Consider the following 14,259-nt stretch of genomic DNA (forward strand, 5'->3'; position numbering starts at 1 on the left):
GAAAATGTACTGCTTTGGCAAGTGTTGAAAGCTTTGACGAAAATCAGCAAATGATGGTACTCAACAGCTCCCCTGTGGGTCCACACCACCGTGCATGGGAGTGTCAGGCTCTTCTGTCACCTCTTCAGAGGCTTTTTCTGATACCCAGAACAGCGTGGGTTCTGAATGCCCAGATCACGTGTATTCTCTGTATTTCTCATTTTCAAATCTACATACTGAAGGTGATACTTGCATTATTCCCAGTCTTGACGGCCTGAGTTGAAATTCAGTGACACAATGGAGGGGAAGATCTTTGCTCCAAAACAATGGAAGCATCACAGTTATTTTCAATACAAACAAGCAGAAGTGTTAGCATTTCAAACTGATCATTAGTGTACTAGTTTACTTGTCCAGAGACCACTACACAGCAAAGTCCTTATTTAACCTATCTTGAAACCTATCTTTACTCCTATCTTGAAAGTATAGAAGGAAATGTCAGTTCTCCTAGGCAGAAGAGGAAAGCATAAAAGAAAACGTTTGAGCAGAAACTTACTGGGACATCATATGCTCTGTGCTGGGAGCAAGCATGCTTGAAACGGGCTTATAGTGACAACCACGCATATACACCCGCCCTGCCCCCCTTATGCAGCATTCAACATCAAGGCAAGAGAACTAAGCTCTCATCCCAGTAGAGAAGACGCATCTTTCCCGCCAATGAAATAAACTGTTGATGCAGGACCATTGATATTACCCTTTACAAAGGTTTAAGGGGTGAAGATGCTTGCCTGATAAATACTTACTCAATAATACATATGTTCCTACTTTCAAAGCTTATTTTGACAATTTTTAAAGTTGTATTTTCAGCAAGTGATGTAACAAGATTAAAGTAATGGTGTTCATTTGTGCGACTTTCAAGAGACTGGCTGAGTCAGCAACTCCATGCTTAAATACTATATGATAGGTCAAATGCTTAGAATTTTAAGCAAACCATCTTTTCAACAGAGATGAACTTGAAGGACCCAAGTTCAACTTTGATTAGTAACCAGGTGCATGCTTTTGGGGATATTAATATGCCATATGGCATGAACAAAATTTTTCTTTTATACTGCCCTTAGTCAAAGCAAAGAGCCAACTGCATATTTAAATAAAGTTCTGTTTCTCTTTTATTCCTTGAATATAACCAAAAATAAAAAGGAGGTCACAAATTCAATGTCAACAAGACCTGACGAATGGAAAGAGCATGCCAAGTCACCAACATTAAATTTATTATATATAAATATCATTTCCGTATTTCCTCCCCAAAGTTTAACGTCTGGACTTTTCTTCTCTGTGCAGTTTGCAACTAATTCAACACTCTTTTTGATAAATATTCACTAAAATGTAGATGCCTTTCCCATCACTGTTTTACATCTAGGTTCAAGTCATACAAAAAGCTGCTACAAATGATTTACACAACAAGCCAGGACTGGAAAGCTGAAGATGATAAAATAATTCTAAAAATGAGGTAAGGCTTTGTTGTGGCAAGAAAACATGTTTTAAGAAAATACTATAAATATTCAGAGAGATAACTGCAATCAATATTAAGATACTACCTAGGCAACTTGCTCAAATCCTTAAAGTATGTAAGATCAGTACTTTCCAAGATAATTTCTTGTGGAGTATCAAGCGCAATTCTTAATACCACCCAGAGACCCTGGAGGATGTAATCTATCTACTTGTCTCATCCCTATCTTGTCCAGGGCTACAACACAAAGGACCCCCTTCACTTCCTTAGCATGCCACATTCCCTCTCCCTGGAATGCTCTCCTCCCTTTTGGCTTAACTTGTTCTCATCCTTCAGATCTCAACTCAAAAGTCACCTCGTAGGAAGAAACTCTGTGGTCCTTCCTGCCAGACCTAGAGCTTACTCCAGAGCAATTTCATAGTTTGTAATTATACAGTCATTTGCATGACATTAACATCTGCTTCCCCCATTGAATCCATAGGATTGGAAGGCACTTCTGTTTTCCTCACCTTAACCTCCCAGCCCCTACCATATATCCAGTATATAGTGGGAACACTGTAATTCATTGTGGGATGAATGTTTATTAATAAATGTATAAATCCTTTGACCTTCCAAATTGGAATAACCTTCCTCACAAAATTACTTAGCAACTATGGTTTAGTTTACAGCCTGAAGAGCACAGAAGAAAGAACACAGACTTTAGAATATGCCTTCACAAGCCCTGTGAGCCTGAGAAAAAGAATTGGCTAATCTCCTCCTGCTTATTTGGCAAGTGAGATAACATCTCCTTCCCAGGATTGTCAAGAGGATCACAGGGAAGATGATAAGTGAAGAAAGAAGCTTGTGTAATGGGAGGAGACAAATCAACGGACGTCTTTATTAGCTCCTTCCCATTTCCCAAAACTCAGGCATGAGAAGATAAAAAATAATTCTGTAGAGGACCTCTTCATTATCCATTCCCCTTCTTCCCCTCTGGGATGCATGCATAGGAAAGTCCTTGGGTTTGCAGGAGAATTCCTTCTCCCAGGGGAGAAAATTGCTGAGCAAATGGACAAGCCAATCAGATAAGCATAACTTCAGCCGGGAGCCTTCTAACACCTGCAGTAAACAGAGAAAGGTTGAGCCCAGAAATTTCAGAAATGGAAGCGGAGGCCTGATCAAACTAAAACTAAATTTCTCTATCAATCAATGAACTTTTCAAGGAACAAATAAAATTTTTTTTAAGATTTTATTTATTTATTTTAGAGAGATCATGTGAGTTGGGGAAGGAGCAGAGGGAGAAAAACCAGCAGACTCAGCCCACTCAGCGTGAAGCCACATGTAGGGCTCAATCCCGGGACCTGAGCAATCACAGCCTGAGCCACAATCGAGAATCAAATGCTTAACCAACTGAGCCTCTCAGGTGCTCCCTTTTAATGTTTTAAGCCAGACTTAAATATTTTTGTTGTTGTTGTTTCTTACAACCAAAATCATCCTAACTGGTACACAGACCTATTAAGCCACATGAGATGTTTTAATGTGAACATCTACAAACTATGTAAACTAAAAACTCATAGGCACATAGCCTTAGTTTTATGATTTTTTTGTTACAAAGTGTCTACTTGCATAATTTACTTAGGATTTTAAGTAACATTCACACATTTTATAGAACTTGTGACCTAAAATGAACCGTAATAAATCAGATACTACACAAGAAACGTTGCAAGTTCACAGGTCTTATTACTTTTCTGTCTGCCAAACATAAGGTCGTTCTCTTTAGGGTGTAGTATTTTTTTTTTCTTTGTGGTTAAATGATTTTTTAAGTCCTTCATAGTTCGTTATTTTGTTTCATTATGTATATATGTATATAAAGTTGAATTTGGTAAGCTGTAGTCCTAGCCACTGCTTTTTGTTTGTTTGTTTCTGGACTACAGACTTTTTTGGGAAGTCAGCAACTCAAGGGAGAGTGAGAATACTTTGAGACTATAGAATAGTATTTCTAAGTGCTTGCTACAAGCAATTAGCTTTTCGCTCTTCATTAAGCTTTTGAAAAATGATTTCTTCTCACAAGATTAATGTGGAAAGTATAATTATTTGAAAACAAGGGTACTGTACTTAACTCTGACATATTTTGACCACAAAGTTAATTGATTACTAGATATTCAATTAACAAATGCAATTCATTATTCAGCCAGTGAATACGTAACTAAAAGGTCGCAACAAAGTAACAAACAGATAACACAAAAGGAGCCCTGCAAATGTTTTAGCAAAGGAAAGGTGGCAGTTGTAACAAGTATAATACCTAACTAGGATGTTGATGTTTCCTGTGGGAAGAGAAGATTCATCAAGGCAAACTCTGCTGACCCTAGATCCAGTGAAAGAAGAAATAAAGAAGACTGAATTAATGGATTATTTGCTCAGATATTGTTGATGCTGTCTTAATATTCTATTTTCTAAAGGATATATGAGGAAGACTTTTTTTTCCCCTTAAGCTATACCTAACTTTCAGTTTGGTAGACACTGCTTTTCAAATTGAAGAAAAACATTTAAAGAGAGCATCTAATTCTCCCTGATCTCACCAGAATTCAGAAACGAATGAGTATCTTTATTTTCCATGACTATACAGTTGTTTTCATAGGTTCAGTAAGAATTTTCCCTCTCTTGTTACTAGAAAATTATTGGACAAATCAATTATGTAACCAAAGCTATCCCTATAATATATTTGAAAATGATTTTCACTTAATCAGGAATGACAAGCAACTACTGAGGGACAAGGACTGACTTTACATGTAAAAGTAATGCTTACAAGTGTCCCCCAAGAAAACTGGCCTAACACTTGGCTGATAGGTTCCCAAAGTTATGAGATGGCGAGAAAGGTCACCTTCAGTCAGGACAGGAACCCTGGCAAATGCTGGGAGCCTCAACCAGACAGAAAGTCACCCAGTTACACAGGTACTAAAGATGAAATGTGTTGGAGAGTTTCTTGGTTTTGTTCTCCTAACCTCACAAAGTAAGTAACAAGAGGCTTTTAAGAGTCCAATCTAACTTTTTTTTTTTTTTTAATTTCTCAATCACCTCAATAACTCATGGTTCTAGATTTGCAAACTCAAGGAGGCCTCTATGGACAATTAACATTCTCACTGCAGCACTTCTTCTTCTTCTTCTTTTTGGATGAAGAATTACCTTTGTAAATTACTTATGCTTTCAGGAGAAAGACTACAAAGAAAAACTGTCAAAAATTTGAAAACAAGCAAAAAAGATACTGAATGTTTTCTGCTGAAACACGACCCTGCAGAGATTCTCTGATCCTAAGAGGTGTTTTCATTAACTCAGTTATGTAAAACCCTGCAGGGATAAAAACTAAGTTGTTTTTAAAAATAATAATAATAATAATGCAAAATATTCCTGATCATGGCACTACAAATGAGTTTTTTCAGTAAAGAATATATATCTTGATAAGTTAAACGTCCATAACACTAACTGCCATTGAACCATCTTTAGTACACAAATCGAAGAAAAAGAGCTCTGGAATGGACAAAAGAATGCCTCCCTATTTCAAACTGATTTAGATGCTAAACTGAAAAAAAGTCAAATCTATAAATACAATAGACTTTGTTTAAAATATTTGCGGGTGGTGGGGGCGCCTGGGCAGCTCAGTTGTTAAGCACCATGATCCCAGGGTCCTGGGTTTGAGTCCCGCATGGGGCTCCCTGCTCAGCGGGAGGCCTGCTCTTCCCCTCTCCTATGACCCCTGCTTGTGTTCCCTCTCTCTTGCTCTTTCTGTCAAATAAATAAATAAAATCTTTAGAAAAAAACATTTGTGGGTTGTGAAAAAGTTAGAGGTAACTAAAAGGTTCCCAAGCAGTGACTGGTTAAATAAAGAATGGGGTATCTATTGTGAAGGTCTGTGGCCAGTAAAAGGGATGTGGACTGCAATGGAGTAATACTGTAACCCCATTTTTATTAAAAATCTGGATTTACTTATCTTTATCAAAATGTATTTATAGTTGTATTGGGCTTTTGCGGAGGAGAAGAATATAAGAGTCTACCTTTGGGGGGAGGTTTCTTGGATCACTGATGGCTATTATTTCTGATGATATTTGCTTCCAATTTTTTCTGGAATAAATGTTTTAATACTAATCAAATATACCTTTAGAGGAAAACGACTAGAATTAGTTTAAAATTTTTATTTCCCAATCCAAATAAGAGTATATTCATTAATAAAATGGGGGGAAACACCTCTATATTTCCTGGGTAGCTCCCAAACCTCTTTCAGCCATCAGCTCTCATTTTTACTTTCAAGAGCCCTCCCTCTCAGCTTTACCGGACTCGTTCCAATCTGAGGCAGACGAGACTAAGATCTCTTACTAAACACTGCGACCGGCCCGTTTACGAGCCCCTCTTAAAACTTTTCATAGCTATAATTGGGGTCAACATCAAATCAATGTTTCTTTCCCCCACTAGATGTAATTTCTCTGTGTATCTAATTCACTGTCGTGTCCCAGATGCTTATGCATACTGCATCCTAAGAGGTGCTCAAAATACATATATAGCTCCCTTGCCATATACACTGAGTGACTCTTAAAATATCTAGAGTGGGACACGTGGGTGGCTCAGTCGGTTAAGCATCTGCCTTGGGCTCAGGTCAGGATCCCAGGCTCCTGGGATCGAGTCCCGTGTCGGACTCCCTGCTCAGTGGGGACCCTGCTTTTCCTTTTCCTGCTGCTTCTTCTGTTTGTGCTCTCTCTCAAACAAATAAGTAAATAAAGTTTTTAAAAAAATTTTTTTTAAGTCTTTAAAAAATTTATGGTAGAGTAAGAAGTACTTTATGTCTTATCAAAGAGAAACAAACCTAAATCCAATTAACTTAAGTCTCTTTAGAAGTCTGATTTTAGGAGAGATGAATAACACTTGCCTTTCCCTCAGGGAATAGATTTCTTACACATGTAATATTTTAAGGGATATAATTTGGCCTATAATGCATCAGTATGAAGCAAATCACTGTAATGGAATTTTATTGTTCTGTGTAATGTTGTGAAGTGAGAACAAAGGAGTCACACTGTGTCTATACGTTACATGCAGAGGGTTCAAGGACATTCATCTATGATTCACCATGCTCAAAATCATGAAAATATTACATTTGATATTTGCAACATTGATCATAAAATCTGAACAAACGGTAAAGGGCACTTGAAGGTCTTGAAATTTCAATATTTGCAGGCCATGCAAATAAACAGAATATTTTCTGTTGAGATCGCTCCCCAGGAACCAAACAAATGTACACTGAATCCTATTACAGCACTACCACTTGAGAGAAGCGACCATCAATCTGGCTTATAAAAATGTTCTTCCAGTCCCTTTGAACCCTTTTGTTCACGATTAGTTTCTATTATAGCAATACATTACAGTGATAACTAACAAGACTGAGGCTCTAGAATATAGGTTGGTCTAACACTTGGTTCTGCATATATAATCTCGTTATAGTCTGGATTTAGGGTGGGCATAAATATCACACTATCTCAGCTTCCCTTTCTAGGCAATGCATGGTTAAATCTGTGCCTTGGCATCCTTGATTTTGGCACCATGAATTTCACTGAAGAAAATGGGAAAACTCCAGCACCCATAGAAAGTCACTTCTCTAATTTCTAAAAATAGGCAAGCAAACCTCTTAGATTCAGAGAAGTCAATGAAGAAATTTCTCAGGCTACAGAGAAAGGCAAAGAGAGAGAACATTATTAACCATTTTCTTCAATCAACCTGAGAAAGAAAAGGAATACTAAGCATCCTGGTAACATTTGGCAATTTGGTTGAGAATTCACATTTCTGAGGAATAAAAATGGGGAAAAAAGTCAACTTTACACAATTTTATATAACAAAAAAGACATTACTGACAAATTGCGACTTGTTTAAAATGATTATGCGATTTTCAGCAAAAATTTACTCAGATTCTGCCCTCTGTTATCATATAATATACAGGCTGAGTGTAGGGATAATTATCCCTTTTACCGTCTAGCGGCCCCCCAAAGCAAATGGAGAACTGGAAACTCCTAAACCATCAAAAAGATCTTTTTTACTCCTGTTCCCCTTTCTTTTTCTTAAGAGGGCCAATAAAAAGGAAAACGGCAAAATTTCTATCATGAGATTTCCCCACCCCTTTCTCTACCCTCAAGAAATCCTTCATAAATTACCATGAATTTCACATATAGCAATTAAAAAAAAAAAGGCAAAATAAATATCCATACAGGATCTTCAAATTAAATCTCCATTTTAAAAGGAGGAAGATAAAGTTCAAGGTTAAAAGCCTTTGTATCTCTCATACACACACACACACACACACACACACACACATATATACATACATAATATATATAGAGATACTATATATATGAGATACAAAGGCTTTTATATGTATATGTATATATACATACATATGTATATATGTGTGTGTGTGTGTATATATATATATATATATATATATATGTAATTTTTTAAAAGATTTTATTTATTTGACAGAGAGAGACACAGAGAGAGCAGGAACACAAGCAGGGGCAGTGGGAGAGGGAGAAGCAGGCTTCCTGCCAAGCAGGGAGCCTAATGCAGGGCTTGATCCCAGGACCCTGGAATCATGACCTGAGCCGAAGGCAGACACTTAATGACTGAGCCGCCCAGGTGCCCCTCTTATTTATATTTTTGCCTTTAACATCATCATATCATATGTTCCTTCAAGACTTTCCTGAATGCTTCTCAAATTCACTTCCCATAACAAAGTACACTTGAGAGCATTTTCTTCATTAGAAACTCTTCTAATGTACAGTTAATGTACAGAGTGTGAGGAGAGTAAGAAAATGGTCCAAATGGGACAAGATCACTTAAGGAAGACTTGGAGGTAAGTGTATAATACTCGAGAATACACTAGATACTACAGCTAGATACACTATCTCTAACTATATCTATATATAGATAGATCTATATCTATGTATATCTATAGATACACTATCTATATCTAATACTTGAGAATACACTAGATAATACAGATAGATACACTATCTCTAACTATATCTATATATAGATAGATCTATATCTATGTATATCTATAGATACACTATCTATATCTAATACTTGAGAATACGCTAGATACTACAGATAGATACTAGATACTACAAATAGTTACAATAGTTACTACAGATCAACAACTGTGAGAACCAGATCTGTAGAGGATTCTAGGGAAACTGAGCTGGTAGGGAAACAAGTAACCACGATGAATATTAAAATGAAGCCTCACATGATAAGAAGAGATGGAAAATGATAGGAAAGACATTAGATTCTACCATAGATATTGACAAAATACCGTTTTTTTTTTTTTGGTATAACAAATTGTGAGGGTGTGAGCCCATAATTGATATCATTTCTATCTCTGAATATAGTTTAATTAAAATTTAAATACAAATACTATTAAAGCTTAATATAACTTTTCGAAAATTGACTTATTAAAAAATATTAAGTGAAAGTCAGTCAATCAGGGAAATCCTTAAAGGCTTTTAAGTTAAAGTCAATCAATCGGGGAATCATTTAAAAGCTTTTTTAAAAACTACTTCAAGAATTATTAAATATAAAGACTTTTTTCAAGCAAATGTTTTCCATAAAGTATTGATATTAGCAATTTGAATCTTCAGTTCTTTTTAAAAGTCAAGTTGCCCACCAGAGAGTCTAATACACACCATCTGTTATGTCAGAAGCAAGTTTTTCGTCCATTTTAAATCAGACTTCTATGACCATAACTCACAGAAAAAGGCACTGTTATGTGAGACTTATTCAGTTTAATTCCTATAGTTACCAAAAAAGAAAGAAGTTACTATCTGCTGAGTAAAAACTATTGTATGTCATTTGCATTTGTCATTAAAAAACAATTTTTACAACTTTGTTTTCAAAGCCAAATTACCCAACAATATACTGAACATTTCCCATGCATCTGTTAATTAGTTTTTATGCAAATATTGGTCTGCATATCAACTATCTCTATTCAGAATTTCTTTTTAACCATGTTTAGCAAATCTGTATAAAACCCTGATTGCATGTATAGCAAGCACAAAACTGGTCTTAAAAATTACAAGCACTATGCACTAATTTTTATGGATAAGTCCTATGGTACATTTTGTGTTAAGATTCTCTCCCATATTGTATGTCATTTATTTTTCCAGAGTCTAGTTACAACCTTAGGGGCAAGCACTAAATTATTGTCTCTTTATTACATTATTTCCAGTGCCTGCAACATTGAGAAACCCATATTCTTAAATTCACATGCTAATAAAACTGGGATGGTTTTCACATGCTGGGAAAACCAAGATGGTAAAGATCACTGTCTCTTATCTGAACCCCCAGTGGCCAGATGTATTTTGAAATTCAGAGTTTTTCACATTTTTTTACACCTTATCGTCAAAAACAATTAATGTGTCTGGAGAGAGGCATGAACGTTCCCTCTATAAACAACCTCATGTCAGGTCAGTCTGCCAATAATGGGCCAAACTTAGTAACTTTGTTTCAAGTTTCAGAGTAGAAATTCTGGATAATAAACTGTGTCTGTGTACAGACATATACACACACATACTTATATGTATTTTAACTTTTAATATCTGAAAGGATAACTCATGAGGCCACATTCTGTAATTAAGGAAACACATAATTGATTATAAGAAATCTATACATAAACACCTAAACATTAAGTCCTATACCATATGTTTTCCTAATGACCATATCCACCCAAAAATGAGAGAGAAGGCTGCAGGAGATAACGAACATTTCCCATCACAGTAAAATTAGATAAATGTATCTTAACAATGGAAAGAACAAAAAGTTGTCTAGTGATCCTTTACTCAAGGTTCAACAGAGATATCTTCTTCTTCAGCATATAAATAAATTTAAGAACTCTACCGGACTTCCTGTATTTACTTGAGCCACACCTGTACAAGCAAAGGCACAATGCTATGACTTTCCTAGTTTACATTTGCATTTGACTTGAGTCCAACAGACAAACACATTCATTCTTTTGGACAGAAGAGCAAAAGAGCAATCAATTGAAAAAAGAAATTAAAAATGGGAAGACCTTGTTTTGATTTTACTTTCTAAAGGCCAAAAGATAAAACGCTTGAGAAATGGCAGGAGATGGGCGTGGGGGGAGAAGATTATGATCTTTATTCACAGAGTAGCAGAGTGGAACAGAAGTCAATAATCACCTAACTCACACTCTCACTCTGCAGGTGAAGAAACATAATTTTATACGGATTCCCTCATTTCCATGCGGAACCAGAAGCAGAGCTAGGTTTTCTGACTTTTTCCTCTAAGCCATTTGGATCTTGTGATTTTGTGAACCGAGCTTTGTTAGGGCAAGAAATTTCTGATTATTTTGCAAGAAGATTCAAATCGTTCTTCCTCAAAATATTTCTGAAGATAGAAGGCACAGAGAAAAGTTACTGTCCCAAAGCAATCCAAAGCCACCAAGCATCCCTCCTTCCACAGGTTACAACCTTGTCTTGTAATTAAGATGCTTAAGTTTACACAGGCATTTCTTCATCTGTTCTATTTCACCTTTCATCATTATTAACAGAAGAAATGATTCACATTCTAAAAGTACAGTGCTGTTTTCAAAGGAAGACACTTAAACTATAACAAAAATATCTCAATGTTTTTTGGCAATGAATAAATATTCCATCAGTTAAAGTACTGGTTAATAATCAGCACACACACTCACTTCTGTCCCATCAGCTTTCCAAGAAACAAAAATAGGTCTGACATTTATAAAATCACATAGACTAACAAGAAAAAAATGAAACTAAGACCAAACAAAATCCAGTTAAAATTCTTACACAATCTGTACTGATGACTTTAAGTTTCAGGTTTTTTAAAAACATATTTCAGTTTCAAAAGAGGAAATATACCCAGATGCTTGCCCTAATTAGCATCAGACAAACAGTAACACTTCTTAATACCTTAGTTAAAATGTTTCATGTGTGTTCCCTTCAAGAAGGCATTTAAAGTGTTTGTAGGACAACACGTGCATACTCAAATGCATCTAGCTCCTTTCTTCTCCCACTTTCCATGCTCAAATAAATTCTGCTCAGGTAACAGACATTTGATAAAAGATAGGAAACATTTCAAGGCCAGGCTTCATAGTCCTAATATACACTTTTTCTCTCCTTTTAAAACCAATGTATATTTTTATGTTTAAAGTCTGCAAGGTGACAAGAAGGATACTGAAGTTGCCGTCAGTGTCAAGAAAGAGTCCAAATTTATCGGTAAGAATAGGAAAGAAAAATATTTGAGACAGCTAATCTGGAAGAGATGGATGGAAGATGCTTACAGGAGATATTCATACCTAACTGAAAAGAAATAATTCAAAAAGAGTTACCTTGCTGAACTGCAAAGAGAAATAAAATGTATTCCCATAACACTCATAAAATTATAGTCATAAAAATGGACCATCTACCTGGGCCTCTTATTTTATAGGTTAAGGAAATTAAGGTGCAGAGAGGTCTATCAATTTGTCTTTGGTTACAAAACACTTGGTCCAGAATTTAGGTCTCCTTTGATCCAAATGCCTTTCATTAAATTTCACCATTTTCACGATTATTTAACTGCATTTGTACAGCATATTTATTAACATTTATACACAGCAGGACACCAGCTCTTGCTCCAAGTCAGAAATGAATCAATTTAAACCAATCATGAAATGTACTTAATAACCTAAAGTGGAAAAAAAAAACCTTACTTTTCCTCTAAATTTTCTTTCCTTAGCACAGCACTGTTTGTGGATGGAGACAAGTCTAACCCTATTTAGTTTTGCAAATCAGTATTAGTTAGCAAATCAGTATTAGTTAGCAAAGGAAAGTTCTTTTAATGATGGGGTGACTGTTTAAACTACCTTTATTTAGTTCATAGTTACAAGAGCAATGAAACCAAAATATGTCTAATTTTATTTTTTTAAATGATTGAGATTTTCACTTTAGAAGAGGAGCAATGTTCAACAACCACACACTTAGATATATATGTACCATAAAACTGGACCACAAAATCACTTTATTTATGAGGAAAAAGAGTTTTGAATATGCATTCAATACTTTTAAAATGAGCTCTTTGTTACCTTTTTCTACTTCAATGAAGATCTTTGATTTGTCTCATCACATTATTAAAACTTTTTCAAATTTAACATAGAGATGCCTGCAATATGAAAGGATATGGAAAAACTCTAAAATAGTCCATATAAAATTTCATTTTGAGTGATATAAAAATTATCCTTTGAAAGTGATGCAGCATTTTAAATTCTGCTGGGGAAGCTATCCATTCAAAAAATATTTAACTTCCTTGATTTTAAAGAATTAGTTTTACTTTTTATCTTTAAATATTTTTGTATCAGACATTCTTGGGAAAGGAAAAGCAACTAATTCTGGGAGGGGAGTAGCCAAAAGTCTCATGTAGGTTCCAAAAAAGGAAGGTGGGGGAGGCTGGTGGGGAAGGGAGAAAGAGAAAGAAAGAAAGAAAGAAAGAAAGAAAGAAAGAAAGAAAGAAAGGAAGGAAGGAAGGAAGGAAGGAAGGAAGGAAGGAAGGAAGAAAGAAAGGGAGGGAGAGAGAGAAAGAAAAAAAAAAAGAAGGAAGATAGATGGAGGGAAGGAGAAAGGGAAGAAAAAAAAAAACAAGTCTGTGTAGTTTTAAGAACTGAGGAAACTGTAGGATGTTGATTTTTAAAATGTGATTCCTACAAAAACAAGAACCCGACACACAAATAGATAGTTTGACAGGAAAGTAAAAGCGAAGCTGAGACAGCCATCAGTTAAATTGCACTCAGAATATTAAAGAAAAGAATATGAGAATGATGTCAATTTAAGGATTATGGGGAAGTATCAAATGACAAATGTTTCTCAGAACTCTAAGTATTAAGATCAACAGATTCATTTTGACCATTTTTAATGAGGTGATTCATAGATAACTCAAAATTCAGATCATTCTTTGAAGTCAGTCTAATCACCACAGCATCGTTTCATCATGTATATGTAATCCCATCACCTATATGCAGTCTGAGATCTAAAACTGCAAATATCAATAAAGCTTCTTCCCTGGATGCTGTCTTTTGACAGAGGAAACAAGATAATGGCTTAGAAATATTTGTTAGAACTGAAAGGAAAATACATAAGCCTTAATTATTTCCACCTAGAAAAACGACACAGCAAGAATGCTGGCAATCGTCACATCTGCCCAGCTCTGGTCCTAAGACCTTCCTTCTCTAACAGGCACGATCCTAACCCACCCTGACATTTACAAAAATGCCTCTGAGGAAGTAATTCAAAGTCATTATCCTATTATGACTAAAAATACTACAAAACAAAAGACTTTTAACTTTTGTGAGCTTTTAAAAGCACACAGAAGGTTTTATAAATATGGCAAATCTTAAGCCCTTGAGAAAAATGACATTCATGCTCAGGGTGAAAAGAAGTCCTAAGGAACTATATTCCGTGATTAGTTCCCACCCATCATTATCGAACACTTACATTCGTGCAGCCAGTTATAGAGTTAAATGATTATTGAAGACCTACTTTGTGCCAACACAGCTGAATTAAAAATAGACGCAGCCCCTGAACTCAGGAAGTTCCATGTATGGCCAAGGAAAATACAATAAAAATATTGCCCAAATAAATGAAAACAACAGCCGTGACAAATGCTCTGAAGAAAGAGGACACCGTAAGTGAGAGCATAAAACAAGGGCACAAGACTTGCCGCTAGTGCAGGGACGGGAAGTTTCCCACAGAAAT

At 35.6% G+C, this 14,259-nt stretch overlaps 1 protein-coding gene across 9 annotated transcripts in view; it reads right to left on the reverse strand.

Moving 5' to 3' along the window:
* PARP8 (poly(ADP-ribose) polymerase family member 8) overlaps positions 1 to 14,259 on the reverse strand; it is a 174,437-nt gene that overhangs the window by 90,000 nt on the left and 70,178 nt on the right. For 3 of the 9 annotated variants that reach the window (XM_082723236.1, XM_082723237.1, XM_082723234.1), the window contains exon 4: positions 3,765 to 3,827. The exons of the other annotated variants lie outside the window; for them this stretch is intronic. In XM_082723236.1, coding sequence (XP_082579362.1) covers positions 3,765 to 3,827 — 63 coding nt within the window. The remainder of the gene's footprint in view (positions 1 to 3,764; positions 3,828 to 14,259) is intronic. 9 annotated transcript variants of the gene reach the window in all.

Source organism: Mustela nivalis (genome assembly GCF_964662115.1).
Source record: "Mustela nivalis genome assembly, chromosome: 3".
In the NCBI taxonomy this organism is placed as follows: domain Eukaryota; kingdom Metazoa; phylum Chordata; class Mammalia; order Carnivora; family Mustelidae; genus Mustela; species Mustela nivalis.